The 23483-nt window shown below is 34.8% G+C and overlaps 3 protein-coding genes across 3 annotated transcripts; all 3 read left to right on the forward strand.

Annotated features, from left to right (window-relative positions):
* Positions 1 to 686: 686 nt before the first annotated feature.
* On the forward strand, positions 687 to 3874 carry LOC110688550. The gene is made up of 6 exons (XM_021865319.1): positions 687 to 701; positions 972 to 1253; positions 1884 to 2062; positions 2278 to 2860; positions 2948 to 3091; positions 3203 to 3874. The coding sequence occupies exons 1-6, from the start codon at positions 687 to 689 to the stop codon at positions 3872 to 3874; spliced, it is 1875 nt and encodes a 624-aa protein (XP_021721011.1).
* A 10956-nt stretch (positions 3875 to 14830) lies between these two features.
* LOC110688079 (cytochrome P450 71A1-like) lies at positions 14831 to 16796 on the forward strand. The gene is made up of 2 exons (XM_021864759.1): positions 14831 to 15798; positions 15937 to 16796. The coding sequence occupies exons 1-2, from the start codon at positions 14881 to 14883 to the stop codon at positions 16564 to 16566; spliced, it is 1548 nt and encodes a 515-aa protein (XP_021720451.1). The 5' UTR covers positions 14831 to 14880; the 3' UTR covers positions 16567 to 16796.
* A 3021-nt stretch (positions 16797 to 19817) lies between these two features.
* LOC110688551 lies at positions 19818 to 20792 on the forward strand. The gene has a single exon (XM_021865320.1). It carries the CDS (start codon positions 19818 to 19820, stop codon positions 20790 to 20792), a length of 975 nt encoding a protein of 324 aa, XP_021721012.1.
* The last annotated feature ends 2691 nt before the right edge of the window (positions 20793 to 23483 follow it).

Genomic DNA, 23483 nt, shown 5'->3' on the forward strand with positions numbered 1-23483 from the left:
TTGATTTCCTTTCTTCCTACGAAGTATTTCTCTAATTTGAATTATACAACCTTACACCGCAATTTAGTCGATTAATTTTGTAAGACAATTTGGCCAAATTTTGTATTGATCAGTTCACACTTTCATCAAATTTGTCACAAAAGGTTTGTTTTCTCTATGTTTAACTCCCTTTTTTTTCAATTTGCAATTTTACAATTTTAATCTCAATTATAAATAGGATAATTTATAAATTACCACCCAAAAATAAGGCCATTTTTTATATAACCACCCAAAATCAATTTAATTTTATTTAACCACCCATTAAATTAATTAAGTGCGCAGATTACCACCCATTTTGAATTTCCGGTGGAATTTCCGTTTGTGGACCCCACCTAATTTTTTTCCCTCCTTTTTTTTCTTTCATTCTCGACTTCTTTCTATTTTGAAGCAACTCAAATCATCTTCACCTTCTTCCTCAACGAATTTGTTCAATAATTTTGTCAAAAATCCAGTAATCTAGTTTGTTCACCCTCTTTGTTCATAAATTATCAACAACTCTTCGAATTAAAACCCTAATTTTTCCAATAAAACCCTAACTTTGTGTTTGTTCTACAAAGGAATTACTCGGGCTGTTTGCGAAAGGTACATTGCGTAAATTCGACATCTTTTGGCTGTTTGCTGAAGACCAGTAGCTTAGGTCAGTAACAATGGCGTCGACAGAGGTAAGCAATTTTGATCCTTGCCTTTAATTTTGAAAGTTGTTGGTTGTTGATGGTATAATTGCAATTATGTGGAAAGTTAGGGTTCATTGTGTACCTGATTGAATTATTTAATTGAGGTCAATTATTTTGTAATTATTGTTGAATTGTTTAAGTATTTTGGTAGGACAATCTAGGGGATTTGTCTATTGCTGCTATGTGAACAGATTGTTTTTTTTTTATGCTGCTTTGTTTATTGCTGATGTGTTCAATATTGCTTTATTATATGCACAGATTGCTGGTGATGTTGAATTTGTAGATGTTAAGGTTAGATTAGGGGGTGTGTTTGTGAACAAACAAATAAAGGGGAAGACTTTGTGTGGGTATGAGGGTGGGTGGGATTATTGGAGGTATAAGTGCAAAGTTAGTGAGATATCAGTGAACCTACTTAGGGAAACCTGCATTTGGGGGTTTGTGAAGTTTGATTTGCATGTGCCAAGCATGTGGAGTATTTGGTATAAAAGAAAGGGGAAGACTTGGTCAAATGGTAAAAAGGAAATTCTGAGTGATGATGATGTAAAGGGCTTTTTGGAGACAGACTAAAGATGGGTTTGTTGTAGTTTATTGTACTAACCAAGAACCCAGTGTAGTTCAGCCCACCCAAAACAGTAAAAGCAAAGCTGTTAAGCCCACCCAAGTGAGGAGAAGCCCAATGTTTAAGCAACAGTTGCCAAATACAGACAAGGATGAGACAGAAAACAACAAAAAGGGGGGGCATTAAGTTGTAGAGCACACTGAGAAAACAACAAGAAAGGCATTGTTCTCAGAGAGTGTGAAGGGGAAGAAAAAGCAAGGTGAAGAGGAAGGCACATCTGGGAGAAATAGGGTGAAGGGAAAAGGATAGGGACAGGGGAAAACAAAGGGGAAAAGGAAGAGGAAGACAAAGAGAGAGGTTGAGGTGGAATCAGATTCTGGATCTGGTTCCTTTAGGTCTGAAGACCTTGACACTGACATAGAGTAGGAAGCAAGGGAAGAAGAGGGGGGATTTGAGATGCTGACATAGAAGGTGTTGACAACACTGTAAGTAGGATAATTGAAGAAGTGAATGCAAGTCTACAGTGTGGGAAAGATAGGGTTGAATATGAGGTGGAGAACAATGATGAAAAGCTTGAAAGTGAGCTGGTGAGCAAAGAAATTTCTGTATAGGGAGAGTTCACTTCTGATTCAGAGGAGTTGGATAGCCCTAGAGATGATGAGCAAGATAATTGTCCATGGTTTCATGCCTCAGTGGACTTTAAAAAGCCTATTCAGTTGCTGAAAGGACAGAAGTTCCTTAACAACAAATTGCTGAGGAAAGCTCTAAAGCTTCTTGCCATTGAGAATAGGTATGAATATTGGTTTCTACACAATGATAGCAGCAAATTAACTATCTAGTGTAGAAGGAGGTGTCAATGCAAATGGAATAAAAAAAAAAGTGTAGGCTGCCTATGTGTACATGTGTTGGGGGGAGGAGATGTCATTTTAGGGTGGTTGCAAGGAGGTCTGTCAACCAAGATTATTGACAGATTAAGAATTTGAATTTAAACCACAAGTGTTTAAGGGTCAGAAGCAATCTGAACCTTACTGCTGAATTTTTAGCTGAGAAGTACATTGAGGATCGGAGAAGTGAGCCAGGGTGGAAAATAAAAAGCTTCAGAAGGAGGGTTTTAGGTGATTTTGGCATAGAAATTACATACAGCAAAGCTTGGAAGGCAAGGGCAAGGGCTAAGCTCAAGATTTACGGATCAGCAGCAGAACAATATGCAAGAGTGTGGGACTATGGGAAGGCTCTCATGCAGTACAGCCCTGGCAGTGAATGTAATGTTGTGGTTGATGGATTGGAGCAGATTGAGCCCCCATTATTCTTGAGAATGTTCATATGCCTTGCACTAGTGAGGAAAGGATTTCTGTCTGGTTGTAGACCACTAATTGGGGTTGATGGATGCCATCTCAAAGGTCCATACCCTGGTCAGATACTAGTTGCAGTTGGTAAGGATGGCAATAATCAAATTTACCCTATTGCCTGGGCTACAACTGAAATAGAGAATACAGAGACATGGGTTTGGTTCCCTGAGAGCCTGATGAAAGCCTTAAAGGATGAAAATCGAGGCCTAGGATATACCTTTATATCTGACAGGAAAAAGGTACACTTATACCATCAAAAAAAATTCTGACTGATGAATTTACTTTCAAGTTACTTCATTGATGTAGTATATGTGATGTGTGAACAGGGCTTGGTAGAAGCTTTGCAGCAGGTAGTTCCTTATGCAGACACAAGGTACTGTGTCAGACATATATGGGCTAACTTCAAGTTGCAGTTTAGTGGATCCACTTTCAAGGAGTTGTTCTGGTTAGCAGCAAGGGCAACAACATTGGTATGCTTGCTATTTGCACTGTTATGTAATGAGTTTGTTTCATTTAACATCCATGTGTGACTGTGTGTGTTCTGATTTTATATGTTTGTATGTTTACCCTTCCTGTTGTAGTTTGACTTTGAGGTAGCAATGGAGTCAATAAGGTTCTTGTCTGAGGAAGCTTATGAATATCTTGCTAACATCCCAGCTAAACACTGGTCCAGACATACATTCAGTACATTCCCAAAGTCAAACATGTTGCTCAACAACATTTGTGAGACTTTTAATGTTGTAATCAAAGAAGCAAGGGATAAGCTTATTCTGACTCGGATGGAGTGGCTTAGGAGGTACATGATGAAAAGAAACAATGAAAAATGGGAAAGTTTTCTGAAAATGGAAGGGAAGGTTGTTCCATATGTGAAGAAAACATTCCAAAGGATAGAACCAGCTGCAAGACATTGCATTGTGCAAGTTTCTAGGGGTGACAGTTATGAGGTTGAGCTTAACTCTGACCTAGTAACAGTTGACCTAAGCAAGGCAACATGCACTTGCTTCCACTGGGACCTAACTGGTATCCCCTGTGTCCATGCATATGCATGCATCATGGACAAAAGGGCAGACCCTGAAGATTATGTGGACAGTGCTTACCTTGTGTCCACATACATGTTGGCATACAGGCTTGAGATTGCACCTATGCCTGGTCCAAAACATTGGGAAAAGGTTAAGCTGAGGCAACCACTACCACCAGCCATCAAAGTCCAGCCTGGGAGGCCTAAGTCTAAGAAGAGGAAGTTGGAGCAGTGAGAATTGGGCGGGCAAAACCAGCATGTGTAGCAGCCAATCAAAAGGAGGAGCACATGTAAGAATTGTGGCCAGCTTGGACATTATGCCAAAACATGCAAAAACCCTACTACCTTACCAGTTGCTATCTCTTCCCCAAAGAAAGAAGGAGGAAGACCACCTTTGAACAGTGACTGGGTGACTGACCAGAGAAAGAAGAGGGCAGAGAGAGCTTTGAAAAAGGTAAAAAACAGTTTTGTATGTGACCTGTGCCTTTTGGAGTATTGAAAACAAAAAACTAAACTAAAACTACTTTGTGTGCTTTATAGAGTGCAGTTGGTGGTACCCCTGGACCAAACAGTATTGCCTCCAAGAGGTTCCCTCAAGAAGAGCATCAGAGGAAGCAACAACAAACTCAGTATAGTCAAGCTTCATCCACAACAGTTGCCACAACCTCTATACCACATCCTACATCATCAACAATAGCTGCAGCCTCTGAACCACCTCACCAGCCACCAAGATCCAAGCTGCATGTAATTAGACATAGCAACTAGATACATGTTGCTCCTAGTTGTTATTAGTAGATGATAAGTGCAATTTTTTGACCTTGTGGAACAATGTTAGCTATGAACATATGAAATTTGGATGGCCATGTTAGAATGTTGATGGTTGTAATGTGTTAGTAAATGATATTAATTTGACATTATCACTTGTTATATGCAAAACAACCGTTTTTATTACCAAAACAACGGTTTTATTTCATTCCACAACAGCATAATAGTAGCAGTACAATCAGCCTTCATCTCCCCCTTAAACCAGTTTATTAATTACAACAGAACCTAAAACTAAAAAAACAGAACACATAACAACTACAACAACCATCAGCTTGCTGTCAGAATTGCCATTGCTGCTGATCATCTTCTTCCTGTCACCACTTAGGGCCTTGCATTTCAGTTTCAAAGTGTCGACCTCATTTAGCAAACATCTTCTTTGGCCAGTCAAGTCATCAACCTCCTTCTTCAGTGAGTTAACTTCAGCCTTCATCAGTTTTTTATCAAGCACAAGTTGGTTGATCACATCTCTCTGCCACTCAGTTCCATCATCAGTGTCAACCCATTCAAAACACTTGCACCCCCTAGTTTCAGTGACAGGGTCATAGAATTTACAAGCCCTGAATTTCCTCCCTGGGTTCCCCTGGTCCATGATGTCAACTTTGCAACAGGCAATCCACAATTGCATTTCTTCTGGTTTGTGGGAGATGAGTTATCCCAGGACATCTTCCAATCTGCAAGTACCATAATAAACATAAAAAATGTCAATTTAACTAAACACTTCCATTGGACAACCTATTATACACATCTTACTCAACCACACCTATTCATTGTGGTGGTTGGCCTCCATAATGAGGATAACCAGGGGGTGGCCATGCCCCATTTTGTTTCATCCTGTACTCCAAGATACAATCAGCCAAGAAACCAGGGTCATATGTGCTCCCAACATGTATGGTATACATGTCCTTATTAGGTAACCTCCTAATCATCTTAAACACATCACCATCATCCTCTAAAGTCCTATACTTCCCTCTATAAATATACTGAAATGTGGGGTGCAGGATGTCAATTGATCCTTCTACTGGGTCTTCCATTTCATGAAGTTGATCTTCAATTTCTATTGCTGTATCCAACAAGTTACTTTTGCCTACTTCATATTCAATGTCAATAACAACACTCAAATACTTAAATCTGAAAACCACCTTATTCTCCTCCATTTCTGCCACAACAATTCCAACAACAAATAAACATAACAAGCTCAGAACAACATGATCCAAAGCAATCAAAACAGTACGTGAATAAATAAATTGCAAACTCAATTTCACAAAGCAAACTAACAATCAATCATAGAAACCCCAATTCATTACTACCAGGTACCCTAATTGTTGAAATAACACAAATAATTCGTGCTTGGAACAAAAACCCTAATTAACTAATCCCCCAATTTTCCCCAATTTCAGAGCAACATGAACCCTAATTAACTAATCCCCCATTTTTCCCTAGTTACAATACAACAAGAACCCTAATTTTTTTTAAAGAAAACAAGAATACCTGATGCGAATTCAGCTGTTGTCTTTCTTGGGGATGCGTCTGCAATTAGGGGAAGTGTTTTTGGTGAGATTTTGGGAAGAGTTGAAGAAGAACTTGCTATTTGATGAAGGGGAACTGTTTTATGGGAAAAAATCGAGGAGGAAAACAATTAGAAAGAAAAAAAATAGCCGTTACTAGCCGTTAGGTGGGGTCCACAAACAGAAATTCCACCGAAAATTCAAAATGGGTGGTAATCTGCGCATTTAATTAATTTAATGGGTGGTTAAATAAAAATAAATTTGTTTTGGGTGGTTATATAAAAAATGACCTTATTTTTGGGTGGTAATTTACAAATTATCCTTATAAATATTGTGATAAATTAAATTATTTGTATGGAGTATAAACCCTTTGTGTGTTTTTTAATATTATTTTTGCTAAAATTTGAAATAAATAGGCAAAACCAAATTTTATTTGTTGGCATAGTTACTTTTTTTGCTTAATGCAATTTGTATTACTTAATGTTACATATGACATGATGTATTTTTTTTCCCCCGGTAAGAATATATTGCATTACATTTATGGACGTAAAATTACATTTTAATTTACTAAAAAAGTGCAATTTGTATTTACAAATGTTTTTGATTATTATTATTTTTTAGAAAATTTTTTTGACTAAAAAAAGTCTAAATACATATATTAAGATAAAAAGATGATTTCGTGCATCGCACGGGCTAAATACTAGTTTGTTTTAGAAGTATTAGTTTTCCTTGATTCTTCCATTTCTCAAATATTATTTTCACACACCAAAGCTTGTATCAATTCTTTGTAAGATTTTTAGATTTTTATTTTTTTTTAGTTTGAAATCAGCTGAAATTTCATTAATTAAACTGAGTTTACAACAAACGAAAGGAAAGTAAAGTAAACATAAGTTACTATAGGCATAAGAAGCCCTTACACAACACCAACTAAGGTCATTAACGAAATTTACCTTTAAACTATTACAACGAGTGATGACATACATTTAAACATGTGATGGGACTGATTGAACGAGGGAAGTTGGTGATGATGTTTCGTGTGTGCAAGGTCTTTTCTAAGATACAATAAAAAGTCTATGAATGTTGCTAAAATGACGGAGACGGCCCAAAATCAGTATGTCTTATCTTAAGGGACCCCAACAATTCAAATGGATAAAATCCTCTTGAGATCTTTGTTTAATGCATGTCAATCACATTTCTTTGCGATCTGACAAAACCACATCTTATATATATTCTCATACAAGGTCATGATGTTGTTATGCTTTATACCGTCATCACATACAAATGGGTTTAACAACACCTACTACCATCCTCCTTCAACAAGGGTTTATGTAAACCTGAAATTGAAATTTTACTTCATCTCCCAACAAACATAAGTAACACCCCTTCCATTAAAGGAACACGTACATTTTTATTAAAACTAAAGAGATTAAAAAGGGAAATTCCAAGAGTCAAACGACTCCATTGCATCCTCCAATTAACCCTGAATTCGACTTGTTTTCGCTTTTCGATCTATTATATTGGGTGCTTCCAAAATCTACGTTTTATTTTTTAGAAAAATTCAATTTAATATATTAATACGAACTTTTTAGCGATTTACTCTCAATAATCCCAACTTACGTTTATTCAGAAGCACTATGAACTTTTGGGTGGATATTCCTCCACTAGGTCGATTTACCAATGACCTAAAGAAAGAGTGATTTTTATTTTGTAAAAGCCATGTGTCGCAACATAATTGGTCCAAATTTTTTTTGGAAAAAAAATAAAAATATAATTAAAAACCCTTTCCAGCCAGCCACGTGTCGCAACATAATTGGTAAAAAAAAAAATGATAGTTGTTATCAAAAGTGGTCATTTAAATGGTAATTGTTGGTAAAATTTTCTTAATTTTTCACAAAATTACCCTATATCTAAAGTATAATACTCCCTCTGTCCCTTTTTATTGGATACGTTTTGACTTTTACACGTTTATCAATACACCTATTTGACCATTAACAATTTTCATTACATACTTTTTAAAAGTAATAACAATTGAATGTTAATAGAGCATTCGTTGAGACGAATGAAACAAGACCCCACATGACTTTATTATGTCTTTTACTTTTGTGAGTAATTTTGAAGATTATCTAATACTCCATTTGTCCCAGAATACATGACACAATCAACGTTGCACACATGTCAATGCACTAGTTTGACTTTATTTTTATATAATTAAATATTATTAATGAAAATTATTTTAAAAATTATATTTTGAAATTATATTAATACCTATTTAACAACATATTTTATGATAAAATATGTTTTTATTATGTTAGTAACAAATTATGATCTAAACTAATACATGAATAATGAAAAACGTCTAACATCTCATGTATACTAGGACGGAGGGAGTATTATGAATAGTGTTTAAAATCTGAACACAACCAATAAAAAGAAACAAAGGGAGTATTATTAAAATCTAAACATAACCAATAAAAAGAAACAGAGGGAGTATTATGAATAGTGTTTAAAATCTGAACATAACCAATAAAAAGAAACGGAGGGGTACCCTATAAAATTAATCATCCTAAAGTAATACATAACTTTATTTGACCTTTAATAATTTTGATCGGGCGCGAGTGAAAGAAACCCAAAAACCAGCCCCTGTGTTTCAAGCCCCTGGTTTTAATAAAAAAACCACGACCTTGTGTTTTCCAGTTGTAGCCAGTTAGGCAGCCGACAATCAGAGTGGGGTCGGCCTCCTCTTCGATTGCTGGTGCGCCCCCTGTTAAGACTCCAACACAGCCGTAGGGGATCTTGTGGTGGTACCTTCTTTCTTCGACTAAGTGTTCTAGCCTTCCAATCAACGGACGATTCTCAGCTATTCCCGCCTCCTTGCCGTGATCTGCCGGATCCTTTTGTGTGGGTGTTGTTCCTGGTCGTCCCCCCTTTTTTCCTCAACAACTCAAATCTGCTTTAGTGGTGGCTCTCATCATATTTACTCTGTCGTTTGCTTTATTGTGACCTGTCGGTCCTTCGTGTCGGAGCCCAAAGTGGTTTACCACTGCCAGGCTAGGGTTTGTCTTGGTGGCAGGGTCTCGGCCACCGCCGGTCTGCAGCTGCTTTCTAGGTTCTGGGTTGGCCGCCGAATGCTTCCCTGTAGGTTTCCAGTGTTGGAAGATTTAGAGTGTTGATGGTTGCGCGCTCGCGAACCATGAGGAGCGCCCGCGCTGGGTAAGCGCGGCCGCGCTGAGGTCGCGCCTAAACCGCGGACCTCACTGGAATCTGAAGGTTTGGAAGGAGAAAGTTGGCGCGCCCGCGCGTCATTTGGCGCGCCCGCGCGTCCATTTGGCGCGCCCGCGCTTGGGTCGCGCCTAAACCGCGCCCCCTTCTGCCTCCTTTGTTGAATTTCGGAAGTACAGGAGAGGCGCGCCCGCTCCTTATTAGGAGCGCCCGCGCCACTTTGGGGCGCGCCCGCGCCTCCTGGTGGAGCGCCCGCGCCAGTCCTGATTTCGCGAAATTCTGACGGTTATTAAGTCTTTAATAAAAGGCTTAATGAAGTGATTCGGGGAAAATACAGAATTATTCTTCTTCTCTCCCAAAAAGTATTCTTCACAATTCCTCACAAACTTCTTGCAAACTTTTGTGAGAAAATCTTACAATCATTCCTTTTTGTGAGTCTTATTCATCTTTTGTCTCGATTCTTTGTGCTAAGAACGAGAAGGCTCTCAATTGTATCTCAAAGAGAATTTCCGGAATAACCCAAGCACCGTGTGGGGGAAATTAATCTCTTTAGGAAAGTATACATACGCCTTTGACAGTGTATCAAGGTCGAAGTCTCAAGGGGCATTGCTATTCTCATGTTCATGTGTGTTTTGATCGGATTGGAGTTGAGGCAAGTTTATTAGTTTTCACATTAGTGTTTTCATAGAAATTTCTGTAATTTCATAGTTTATAATACTTGATTGTAACACTGTTGTTGTGTTAGTTTAATTACATTATATTATTGTAATTATATTATTCTAGGTTTTATTGTAACACTGTTATTGTTATTGTAATTATATTATTCTAGGTTTTGTCCCACACATTTTATTAAGTATTTTTCGATTGAAATTACTGAAAACCTAACATCCAGTCTTCTAAATCTACCTTGTTTCCAGTTTCTTTCATTAAGCTTTCGTCATTTTCATTTCCCTTTTCAATTATTCTAGTATGGAGTGTCGCTTTGTAATACGCCATATTTTTGAAAGGCATTTTCTAAATTAAAGAGTATTTAGTCCCGTATTTTCTAACTTAAGAGTATTTCAGTTTTGGAGCCAAAATGATATTTGAATTTTGGCGCCTAAATCATTTATTTTAATTAAATGGATAAACTAAAAATTTTATAAATAGTATTTTGATTAAATAAATAATAAAACAAAACTATATTAATTAATAAAATTAGAGGCATTTTAGAATTTAAAAATCTGTTTTTTAAATATAATTTCGGATTTTCCCAATAAAATCCAATTTTACTTAATATCTTGCTAAACTAATTATTTTCATGAAATGAAATTAATTTCCTAAAACTAAATTAATATCATTTTCGAATTCTTACAATTAAAAATCTGATTTTTCTCTAAATAAAAGTATTTTCATAAAATAAAATTAATTCCTAAACTAATGAAGCATATTTTCGGATTTTTTATACATTAAAAATCTGATTTTTATTTGCTAAATTAATTATTTTTATGAAATAAAATGATTTCCAAAATTTATCAAATAATATTTTAAACTTTATATAATTAAAAATCTGATTTTATACCTTAGTATTGTCCAAATTCGGCCACCCTAATAATCTAGCAAGAAAAATTGATTTTATTCTTATTAAATCTTTAGTTTTTGACAAATAAATTATTTTATAAAATCCCTAAACTAACATGATAGGTCCGAAAATATTGAGTAATAGTTTGCTCAATATTTTCGGCCATCCATGGTTTTTCTACAAAGATTTTAAATTATTTTATTAAAAATAAAATCTTTAAATTCCTTTACTTCCATTCTTAAACCTAAAAAATATTTTATTCTATGTCATCCTTGCACCCCAAGCTTAAAAACTACCAAATGGAATTTCATGATCAAAAACTTCCATAATTTATAAACCCTAAAATACCCCTTTCATACACCCCAAAAATCACACCAAAAACCTCAAGAATTCTCTTCTTCTTTCCCCTCTTCCTCACGGTTTTCCTCCTCTCCCTCCTTCCATTTTTCCGGCCACCGACGACCACCCTCGCCGGCGACCACCTGCTGCCGCCAGCAGCCACCAGCAGCCGCCACTCCAGCTGGCCACAGCCACCCTTGCTCCTCCCTTGCATTGGTTCCTCCACCTTCCTTCAATCCCTCCTTTTCTCTTAAACTTATTAACCATTTTCTAAATACTATTTCTCATACAAATTAATTTTATAAAAACAGAAAATTCTTTAAATTATAAACAGAAAATTATTTTATATAAAGATAATTAATTCATGCACATATAGGGTATTTTAGTTAAATTGTTGTGTTTATTTGATAACCTTATATTAATTAAGGTTATAATTATGTGTAGGGTGTTCGTGATTTAGAGAAGTAGTTGTGAATCGCTCGTGTTTGATCAAGGTACGTTATGTGGTTTGATACCTTCGAAAGTTGATTATGGAACTACATATTTTTTTATCGTATGAAATTATAATTTATTCCGTATAAAATTTTAATTGTGAAACTATAATTTAAGTTCCGTATAAAACTATGATTTACTATGAGTCTATAAATTATTATGTTCCGTACCAAATCATATTTTATTACGTTCCGTATGAAATCATGTTTTATGCTTCGTATGAATTTATGATATTATGTTCCGTACTAAATTATGAAATCATGACAGATTGAATTAAATGATTTGGATTTAAATCAAAAGGACCTTAAATTGTGATTGGAAAATTATTGGAAATGATTTGCAAGTTTGTTGTTATGTAAGTGTGATGGATTTTTAAAGACGAGTTTTTAAACAAATCAATCGATATGTTGAATCCCACTTAGGGAATGGTTTAGAGAAGACTATGGACTTTACATGACCTAGTCTTTCCTCAAGTTTGGCCTTTGATTATAAAGTAAACCACTTGGGGGGTGTGCACACTTAGTGAGGAATTGGTTTGGTATGAATCGATTGAGTTTTACTTGAATTAAAAGAATTGGATTGAAAAAGTTCTATTTGAATACGGCATTGGTATTTCTTTTATTAATTAAACGTAAATGTTTTAAATTACGCTTTACTTATCTTACACATGACTTACTTAGCATACTTGCTAATACGTGCTTTTGTTTTGGCTTTGCCCTGTTTATCATTTATGGTAAACAGGTGAATTTTTCAGGTGGAAATTGATTGATGCATACGGGAGTCCACGGGAAATTTCACCTAGCTAGGAAAAGTTTGAGTCATTTTTGTGTCACGAATTATGAACGAATTTTTTTATTATGGTTATTTAATAAAGAATAAAGTTTTCCGCTGCAAAAGTATTTTTGTATAAGCCTTGCGTTATACGCGGCGGTAATACGCCCAAACCTATCTCTACGGTATTTATACGTATTTTTCTACAATTTACGTAGAGAGAGATTTGGGGGTGTTACACGCTTATTACTTGATACCCTGACGCACATCCACTTAAATGATGATTTTGATGAAACCATTGTCATTTTTTCCAAAAATAATTGCCCTCTAAACATTCTTAATCAAGCAAAAGACTTGAAAGAGGAGGGTAATTCTTACTTCAAAAAACGTGAAGTCGTTCCCGCTGGGACTAAGTATGACAGAGGGCTGAAACTTCTATGCTTTTGTTTGCCGAGAAATAAAGATGAGTGTGTCTTCCTATGGACCCTTGCCATATCCCTCTAGTTAAACCTTGCAACTTGCGCCCTAAGAGTCCGTGATTTCGAACAAACTAAGGAGCTCTGCTCATTAGCCATTATGCTTGATGGTAACAATCTTGAAGGCTCAAGATTTAGATATGGAAGAGGTTCATGGTAGTTCAAATCCTAAGAAAATTCCTCTGAGTGCTTGTGCTGAGCCTCGACTTTCTTATCATATTTAATTATTTACCATATGTAATCTTTTTAAATTAATGTGAACTTTACATGTCTAAACTTAATTTTACAAGTTGGGTTTTGGGAATGTAGTCCAAGGACTTTTTGTGTTCTTATTTTAATTGTGTAAGTTGTACTTTTGATGATAATAGATTTAATTAATAAAAATACACTCCCTTTGATTACTTTGAGTTGAGATCCCAATAGTCTAATAATGTGTGATACCATATTAAATTAGTTACAAATATTGACTACAAAAAGAAATTTAAATGAAATAATAAGTAAAACATGAATGCTATATAATCTTATATATCAACCATATTGGCCATGAGCTATAAATATTGTATTATTATTATTATTCAAAAACGAGTTGAGGGTTCAATGAAGTAAGCAGTGTTGCTAATTCGGGTTAAGATTTTGTTTTAGGTTGAATTGAAACAAGCTCATTTGGCTGGAAGGTCGGTTTAAGTCTGCTATGAAATAAAAATTAGTACTGAATCAGTCACGAACTTGTTTATTTTGATTTGATGTGAATTTCAACATGTATTGTGATTCAAAATAACTTGTCTTTATTTGTCTTTTCACAACTTTATATTTGTGCACCTCTCTTTTAATTATGCATTTCAATCAACAGTTCTTTTTGAAATTTTGGATATAAGTGAAATTGATTCACATACATGTTTATAATATAAGCATGCTTGACGACACCGTACCCCCGCCGTGGCCCCGTCACCCCCTACACATTTTGAGATCAATTAGCTATAGTTCTTCAATTCATTGTATTTGTGTGGAAAGCAAGGTCAACTATAACAATATTTAACTCAAACTTGCTCAACATATTTAAATGTAGGTTTTTTTATTTATTTTTTTGGAAACAATATTTAAATGTAGATTTTGCATGTGGTACAAATATGGATGTGGTCTAAGTCAATCAACTTGAATTGTAAGACATTTTTAACAATTTCAGTCAAACCACAGTAGCTTAGTAATTTTGAGTAAAAATTGTTGGCAACGGCTGAAATATAATGGCAATAGGATCCAAAATAAGATATAAGTTGAAAGTTGATATACTTGTATGTAAAATAAGTAGAGCTACCAAGTAGCTGGCCTGCAACATAATTAATAATTTTTTTCTGATATGATAAGAGAATTGAGATTTTATCCGATGTCTTAATTAAAATTATAATAATAACCTATCAAATTTAATATTATCTACATTAATTGTCTCTAAGCCTTAATTAGAATTCCATATTCATTTGAATTGTCTTCCAATAAGGTTCTATCTATCAAATCCAATAACATCACATAAAAAATGGGTCTTACACCGTTATTACAACTCAAAATATATTTCTAACAATAATCTTACTAGTACTAGTACCACATATCTTTTACATTAGATGAATGGGTAGCAATCAAAATTGACTAAACAATTTCCAATTTACCCAGCAAAAATGTTTCTCCATGAGATCATCATAGAACTACAAAAGGTTAAGATCCTTTTCAATATATAACATCTAATTGGTTCAACAAAGTCGATCATAAAAAATTTTATTTCATGCATTATTGTAGTTTTTTTATGACTTTTGTGTTTATTATTATTAGTCCAACAAATACAATTGGAAAAGTATATAGTTCATGCATGATATTCTAATTTCTTCTTATGCGTTCTTTTTTAGTCCAACAAAGACGATCAGAAAAGTTTTTATTTCATGCATCATATATTTTTTATCTCCATATATATATTATAAATACCCTCATACATATCAACATCTACTTAACATAAAACCACAAAACAATTAACAGAAAATTACACTTTACCTCCACAAACCATTCACTGATGGAGGGTTTAGAGGCACCAACTTGGGCAGCCTACGCAGTTGCATGGCTAGTAGTTCTAGCCATAGTACTCCTTACTAACCACATTACCCGTCAAAAACTTAAGCTACCACCAGGCCCGAAACCATGGCCCGTTATCGGGAATTTCAATCTTATAGGGTCCCTTCCCCATTGCTCCCTCCATGAGCTCTCTAAGAAATATGGGGATATTATGATGCTCCAATTTGGGTCAGCCTCGGTGTTAGTAGGGTCATCAGTTGAAATGGCAAAAACTTTCCTTAGAATACATGATGAAGCCTTTGCCGGAAGGCCTCAAAATGCTGCAGGAAAGTACACAGCCTATAACTACTCCGATATAACATGGTCTCAATATGATCCATACTGGCGCCAAGCACGAAAAATGTGCTCGATGGAGCTTTTTAGCATCAAGAGGCTAGATTCATACGAGTACATACGTGTAGAAGAGCTTAAAGCCATGTTAAGAGGCATATATAACACTAAGGGTGAGCCCATAGTGTTAAAAGATCACCTCTTTGCTATGAACCTACATGTGATTAGTAGGATGGTGTTGGGGAAAAAATACTTGGAAAAAAGTAATGAAGAGACATCAATGGTAACACTTAAAGAATTTAAAATGATGCTTGATGAATTGTTCTTGCTAAATGGGGTGTTTAATATTGGGGATTGGATCCCCTTGTTTAAGTACATTGATGTATATGGTTATGTGAAAAGAATGAAGATTTCGGCGAAGAAACTTGATAGGTTTATGGAGCATGTGTTGGATGAACATAATGCTAGAAGGGAAAAAGAAAAGGAGAATTGGGAGCCTAAAGATATGGTGGATGTATTGTTACAACTTGCAGATGATCCTAATAATGAAGTTAAGCTTGGAAGAGTTGGAGTCAAGGCATTTTGCCAGGTATATTAATCTAATTATAGTTTTATTAAGTAATATATATTCTCTTTTTCTTTTTTTCTCTTTACTCATAGAGTTCCTTTGAGATGTTAAATATTGTAAACTAACATGAGATTTTACACAATAATGAATTACATACAGGACTTAATCGCGGGAGGTGCAGAAAGTTCAACAATAACAGTGGAATGGGCAATTGCTGAACTTATAAGAAGACCAGACATCGTTGAAAAGGCAACCGAAGAATTGGATCGCGTGATAGGAAAGAAAAGATGGGTTCAAGAGAAAGACCTACAAACCTTACCTTACATTCGAGCAATAGTAAAAGAAACAATGAGATTGCATCCAGTGGCACCTTTGCTCGTTCCTCGCTTAGCTAGGGAACAAGTTATTATTAGAGGCTATGATATCCCTAAAGATACCATTGTGTTTGTAAACACTTTCTCCATACAAAGAGACCCTAAGCTTTATGAAAGGCCCAACGAGTTTTGGCCCGATAGATTCTTAGGAAACGATATTGATGTCAAAGGTCATGATTTCGAGTTGTTACCTTTCGGGTCGGGAAGAAGGATGTGCCCGGGATATAACCTTGGCCTTAAAGTTATTGAATCAAGTTTGGCTAATCTTCTTCATGGTTTTGCATGGAAATTGCCTGAGGATATGAAGGCTCAATATTTGGCTATGGAAGAGATTTATGGTGCTTCAGAACCTAAGAAGATTCCTGCTTGTACCGACCCTCGACTTCCTCACCATATGTATCAGTCATCATCTTAAGTTTCAGCATAAACGAACTTGACATTTCAACTTGGTTTATGGGGTAATAATCTTCTTTTTATTAGCCTATGTATGTAAGTTACATGTGATATTAGAATAATATTCAAGTTAATTATTAGTTGAATTACCTAATGATGGAAAATATATGTATGAAAACTTTCAAGGAGCATGGAATAATGATTTCATTAAATTAAAATATGTTTGTTTAGACCCAAACTGTGGTGATATGTTTGTTTAGAGACTCTGTGAATAATATTTTGAGCTAGGCTGGATTAGAGGTCAACCAAATCGTATGTCATGTTGCTTGGTCGTCATATCATTCACATGAAAGCACTAATAATAATAATAAAAGATGAAAATAGTGATATGCATATAAGTTAGTACTTCAGCGGGGCCTTTTCTAATGTATTGTCTAAGTGAGCATATGGTTGATGGCTTGATGCCATCATGATGTAATCTATAAAGTACCGGCCATGTCGGCATGTCCTATCTGATAAGGCAAATATTTCGGTTTTAAGCCTCCACATTTTTAACATGTTGAAAGGCTATTAGCTAAATTGGTCGAGCACCGTGTAATCACAAAATGTAGGTTCAAATCTTACATAGTTTTTTTTAATACCCTTTATTTTTATATTTAGTGACCTCTGATCTCTTTAATGTCTTACCTAATTGATTCATACATGAATAGGCTGGAATCCTACTATAAGGCCAAGCAACATGTATAACTATTAGTCCTTATATACTAGCAAAATCATGTAAAGGTTGTCAAAATTGATATAGTTTATATTTTTATATAGTGAAATGTATATTGTCAAAGTAATATAGTTACTCTATGTATATAGTGACCTCTACTTAGGTTAGCTAATGGTGGGGTGAAGGTTTAGGCTGCTTCGGGGCAGTGGCAATTAAAGGAGGGGGCAGCAGCCTTGTGATGCAAAAGAACATTTGACAAAAAATCGAAACTCCAAACTTGATTGGTTATAATTTTTCTTGCGTATTGGTAACCTATTAGATCAATTGGTTGAGCAATGTGTACTTGTATTGGACACATGATATGGGTTCGAATCCTACATAGGTTTACATGTAGTGATATTTATAAAATATAGTCAAAATTAATCAAATAACCTTTTTTTTAGTAGAGTGACCTTTATTAATACATACTTACATAGTGACCTCTATGTAAATGTGGTCAAAATTGATATAGTTACCTTATTTTTGTATATAGTGATTTCTATGTAAATGTGGTCAAAATTGATATAATTGCCCTATTTTTGTATATAGTGACCTCTATTTAAATGTTGTCAAAATTGATATAGCTACCCTATTTTTGTATATAGCGACCTATATTTAAATGTTGTCAAAATTAATATGATTACCCTATTTTTATATCTAGTGACCTCTATGTACGTAAATGTTGTCAAAATTGATATAATTACCTTATTTTTATATATAGTGACATCTGTATAAATGTAGTCAAAATTGTTGTAGTTATCTTATTTTTGTATATAGTGACCTTTATGTAAATGTGGTCAAAATTGATATGATTACCCTATTTTTGTATATACTAACCTCAATAATGTAAATGTTATCAAAATTGATATATATAGTTACTTCATTTTTGTATATAGTGACCTTTATGTATATATTGTCAAAATTGATAAAGTTACATTATTTTTGTACGTAGTTACCTTTACGTCAATTTTGTCAAATTTGATAAAGTTGTGTATTTTTCTATGTTGTTACTGCTAAACCATTGAGTATGTAAAAGCGAAAGTTGAAAAGATCATTTGGCTTTTAAATTGTTAGATCTTGTTTGTAATAATGGACGGTTGAGATTTTCTGTTTTTAGTTTTCACCGTAAGCCTTGTTTTCAGCGGAACCTCCTCTGTTTTTTTTATGTGCAACTTTAGAATATTTTATATCTCACAAATATTCCTCAAAGTTGAACATAAAAAAAATCGGAGGTAGTATATTGTATTGAGAGAATAGAAAAGGAGGAAAAATAATTACATGCGGAGTTACTATTTTTATAATTATATTGAGAGCATGTGCACTAAAAAAAAAAATCGTATATTATATTGAGAGCACGCATACAAAATGTAAGGCTCGATATCTCTATATACAAAGCAGGGCTAAGTGCATAAGTCTCACTGCTAGCTGCATGCTGTTGAGTTCAGGTGGTACCAGCAATAGGCTTCAAACTCACATGGCAAAAGGGAGATGCATGACGAGGTTGAGATGGTAGAGTGGTGATATTTCTCTTCATGTATGGTTCATTCAAGAGATTTCCCTTGTCCTCTCTATCAGAATAATCCCCTTTTAATTTTCTTACTTATTAGTTATTACAGAAATAAAATTTCAACTAAAGAGTCTAACTAGTCTAATAACAAGAAGTCAAGAGGTGGCAATTGTGGCATGCATATATGACTATATGATGAGCTTAATGCCTACAATTCCACAAAGTCACATATGAGTAATATAACTATATAGTAGGTGCCAATTTTGAAAGGCCTCGACCTTGTCAAAGATAAAATGAAGGGTATTGAATAACCAAATATATTTCAATGCAAAATGTTAATTTAATTGAAAGAGTAGTCGAATTCTTTCTAGAGGTACCGGTGCATTATGTCTTTATATATATGATTTAATTTCTTGCGAAAAGGTAGCACATTGTTCCATTTTATTCTTAGCTTTAAAAAAAAAAAACTATAAATCTAGGGCTACCTTTTTTTCGGTAAGATACGGAAGGTCTTCCATCCTATCACAAGTGTTAGAGAACCATCTCAACCAAAAGATTAAGCTGATGGTTCAGGCCCAGGAATATGTTTTATACTCTATCACGCCCCCTCACACGAGAGCCCATTGGGTTAGAAGTGTGAATGCAGCATGGGCCCTCCTCATACCCAGCGCTTAATATGCCACTTGAAAGTGGGGGGTGGATGAGATTCAAACCCGTGACTTTTGTGTCACGTTGGCTCTGATATCATGTTAGAGGACCATCTCAACCAAAACCTTAAGCTGATGGTTAAGGCTTAGGAATATGTTTTATATGATAGAGAATATGATAATATTCTCTAGTATATTTTGTGATTATCCTTTTGTATATTTAGGTTAACTCATATGTTAGGTTGTAAATCCTATAAATATTGTTTAATGAGAATAACCTAATCAAGGAGATTTACACAAACTTACATGGTATCACGAGTCTATTTTTTTCTCTCTATTTTTCGCCTTAGCCTTCCTCCTTCCCCATGCCTCACAACGATGAGCAGTCCTCCATTAACAACGACGCCATACCTACCCCTCCTCCCAATTCCTCTTTTCACCCTGCTTATGCTGTCACCAACATCAAGAACCTATTGCCAGTCACATCAGATCAAGAGGAAGGTCAGTATGCTACTTGGGTTGAATTATTTCAGATTCACGCATGTGCCTTTACCGTACTGGACCATATAGATGCCTCTGTTCCTCGTCCTTCTGGGATTGATTCTGCAACCTGGAACCGACTTGATGCTATAGTCAAGCAATGGATATATGGCACGATCTCTAGGGATCTTGTGAACACCATCATGAAGCCCGGTGCATCTGCTCTTGAATTGTGGAATCGGTTGAAAGAGATATTCCACGATAATAAACACACCCGCGCCGTATACTTGGAGGAACAATTCACCAATACTCAATTGGAGAATTTTGTAAATATGGCTGAATATTGCAAACACATCAAGCTCTTAGCCGATCAATTAGCCAATGTTGATCGGCCTGTCACTGATAGTTCTATGGTCTTGCAGCTTATCAAGGGGTTGCCAAAGGGGGAGTATGACACCCTTGCTGTCATGATTCAGCAGGCAGACCCCATACCGAGCTTTAATAAGGCCCGGTCTCAATTCCTTTTGGAAGAAACGAGAAAGGCGAAGCAAGACGAGCAATCCCAGCATGCGTTGGTTACCCAGTCCGCCTCGGCATCCTCTGGAACATCACATCACGCACCCTCACCACAAGCCCCACCTCAGAAGCAGCCTCGTGGTGATGCTCGCGGTGCTGGGCATGGCCGTGGGAAACCAAACAACAAAGGTGGGAAAGGGCGTGGAAGGGGCAAGGCAAATCAATCCACCCCGGGTTCCCAACCTCAGCAACAGTGGCAGCATTCGCAAGGCCCTCCGCAGCAGTGGGCTGGCCCATATACATGGCAGCAACCCCAGCCCAATCAGTGGGCCTCTCCACTGTAATACCCCGTATTTTTGAAAGGTATTTTCTAAATTAAAGAGTATTTTAGTCTCGTATTTTTGACGTATTTTCTAAATTAATTATTTTCCTAAAGAGTATTTTAGTTTTGGAGCCAAAATGCTATTTGAATTCTGGCGCCTAAATCATTTGTCTTATTATTTTACAAAACTAATTAAAATGGATAATCCAATAAATAATACCAATGTTATAAATAGTATTTTTGATTTCTCAAAAATTAAATAGATAAACCAAAATTATATTCGGTTAAAATAAATTAATTAATGATATTTTCGGATTTTTCATAATAAAAATCTGATTTTATTTAATATCTTGCTAAACTAATTATTTTCATGAAATAAATTAATTCCTAAACTAATGAAGTATTATTTTCGGATTTTATACATTAAAAATCTGATTTTTCTCAATTATTTGCTAAGTTAATTATTTTATGAAATAAAATGATTTCCTAAATTAATCAAATAGTATTTTAGATTTTATATAATAAAAATCTGATTTTATAAATTATTATAGACCAAAATTTCGGCTACCCTAATTATTTAGTAAGAAAATTGATTTTTATTCTTCCAAATATTTATAAACTTATTGAATCTTTAATTTTAGACAAATAAATTATTTTACAAAATCCCTAAACTAACATAATAGGTCCGAAAATATTGAGTAATATTTTGCTCAATATTTTCGGCCATTCATGATTTTTCTACAAATATTTTTAAATTATTTTATTAAAAATAAAATCCTTTAAATTTCCTTAATTCTATTCTTAAATCTAAAATTATTTGATTCTATGTCGTACTTGCACTCCAAGCTTAAAACCTACCAAGTAAAATTCCATGATCAAATAAAATATTATAGCCTTCCATATGTTTAAAATCTTAATTTCCATTTCTCAAAAGCTTCCATAAATTATAAACCCTAAAATGCCATAAACCCATCACCTAAACACCTAACTTCCCCTTTCAAACACCCAAAAAATCACACCAAAAACCTCAAGGAAATTCTCTTCTTCTTCCTCCCTTTTTCTCACGGTTTTCTCCCCTTCCTCCTTTTCATTTTCCGGCCACCGCCACAACCGGCAGCCACCACCACCGGAGACCACCTGCTGCCAGCGACCACCAGCAGCCGCCACCCCTGTCGGCCACTCTTGCTCATCCCTTGCCTTGGTTCCACCACCATCCTTCAATCCCTCCTTTCTCTTAATCTTGTTTTATATTACTAATCATTTTCTAAATATTATTTCTTACACAAATTAATTATTTAAATTATAAACAGAAAATTATTTTATATAATGATAATTAATTCATGCACATATAGGGTAGTTTAATTAAGTTGTTGTGTTTATTTGATAGCCTTATATTAATTAAGGTTATAATAATGTGTAGGGTGTTCGTGAATTAGAGAAGTAGTTGTGAATCGCTCAAGATTGATCAAGGTACGTTATGTGGTTTGATACCTTCGAAAGTTGACTATGAAACTACATTTTATGTTCGTTTGAAATTATAATTTACTCCGTATGAAATTATAAGTATTATGTTCCGTATAAAATTATATTTATTTACATTCCGTATGAAATTATATTTTATGTTCCGTATGAAACTATGATTTACTATGAAATTATAATTTATTATGTTTCGTATCAAATCATATCTTATTACGTTCCGTATGAAATTATACTTTATGTTCCGCATGAAATTGTGATATTATGTTCCGTATGAAATTATAAAATTATGTTGGATTGAAATTAATGATTTTGATTTAAAATAAAGGAGACTTTGAATCGTGATTGAAATTATTTACAAGTTTATTGTGATTCAAGTGTAATGGATTTTAAAAGGTGCTTTTAAGCAAATCAATCGATATGTTATGAATCCCACTTAGGGAATGGATTAGAGAAGACTATGGACTTTGCATGACCTAGTCTTTCCTCAAGATTGGCCTTTGTTCATAAAGTAAACCACTTGGGGGGTGTGCACACTTAGTGAGGAATTGGTTTGGAATGAATCGATTGAGTTTTAACTTGTATTAAAAGAATTGGATTGGAAAGGTTCTTATTTGAATACGGCATTGGTATTTTTATAAATTAAACGTAAACGATTTAAATTACGTTTTACTTATCTTACACATGACTTACTTAGCATATATTTTTCTAATACGTGCTTTTGTTTTGGCTTTGCCCTGTTTACCATTTATGGTAAGCAAGTGAATATTTCAGGTGGAAATTGATTGATGCATACGGGAGTCCACGGGAATTTCACCTAATTAGGAAGAGTTTGAGTCATTTTGTGTCACGAATTATGAACAAATTTTATTATGGTTTATTTAATAAAGAATAAAGTTTTCCGCTGCAAAAGTATTTTTGTATAAGCCTTGCGTTATTACGCGGCGGTAATACGCCCAAGTCTATCTCTACGATATTTATACGTATTTTCTACAATCTACATAGAGAGAGATTTGGAGGTGCTACAAAGTGGTATCAGTTTGTCGGGTCTTAAAACAAGATTAAAAGTTGAAATAAATAAATTGGATGGGTAGACTTAAGTTGGGCATAGGATAGAGTTTCGCATTTTTATTCAAAAAAAAAAAAAAAAAAAAAAAAAAAAAAAAAAAACCTATTTTTTTCTGTGGAAAGATGATTGAGAAAAGGATGCTCGGGTTCTCATAACGAGGCCTATAAT

This window comes from Chenopodium quinoa, unplaced genomic scaffold (genome assembly GCF_001683475.1).
Source record: "Chenopodium quinoa cultivar QQ74 unplaced genomic scaffold, ASM168347v1, whole genome shotgun sequence".
Classification (NCBI taxonomy): domain Eukaryota; kingdom Viridiplantae; phylum Streptophyta; class Magnoliopsida; order Caryophyllales; family Amaranthaceae; genus Chenopodium; species Chenopodium quinoa.

Bases quoted from the DNA above. Each gene is read 5' to 3' on its own strand.
- LOC110688079 (XM_021864759.1), top strand. From the start codon at position 14,881: ATGGAGGGTTTAGAGGCACCAACTTGGGCAGCCTACGCAGTTGCATGG. The intron at 15,799-15,936 runs GTATATTAATCT...AATTACATACAG, and splicing joins GAGTCAAGGCATTTTGCCAG to GACTTAATCGCGGGAGGTGC.
- LOC110688550 (XM_021865319.1), top strand. The intron at 1,254-1,883 runs GTAAAGGGCTTT...ATTTCTGTATAG, and splicing joins AAATTCTGAGTGATGATGAT to GGAGAGTTCACTTCTGATTC. The intron at 2,063-2,277 runs GTATGAATATTG...CAAGTGTTTAAG, and splicing joins CTTCTTGCCATTGAGAATAG to GGTCAGAAGCAATCTGAACC.
- LOC110688551 (XM_021865320.1), top strand. From the start codon at position 19,818: ATGCCTCACAACGATGAGCAGTCCTCCATTAACAACGACGCCATACCT.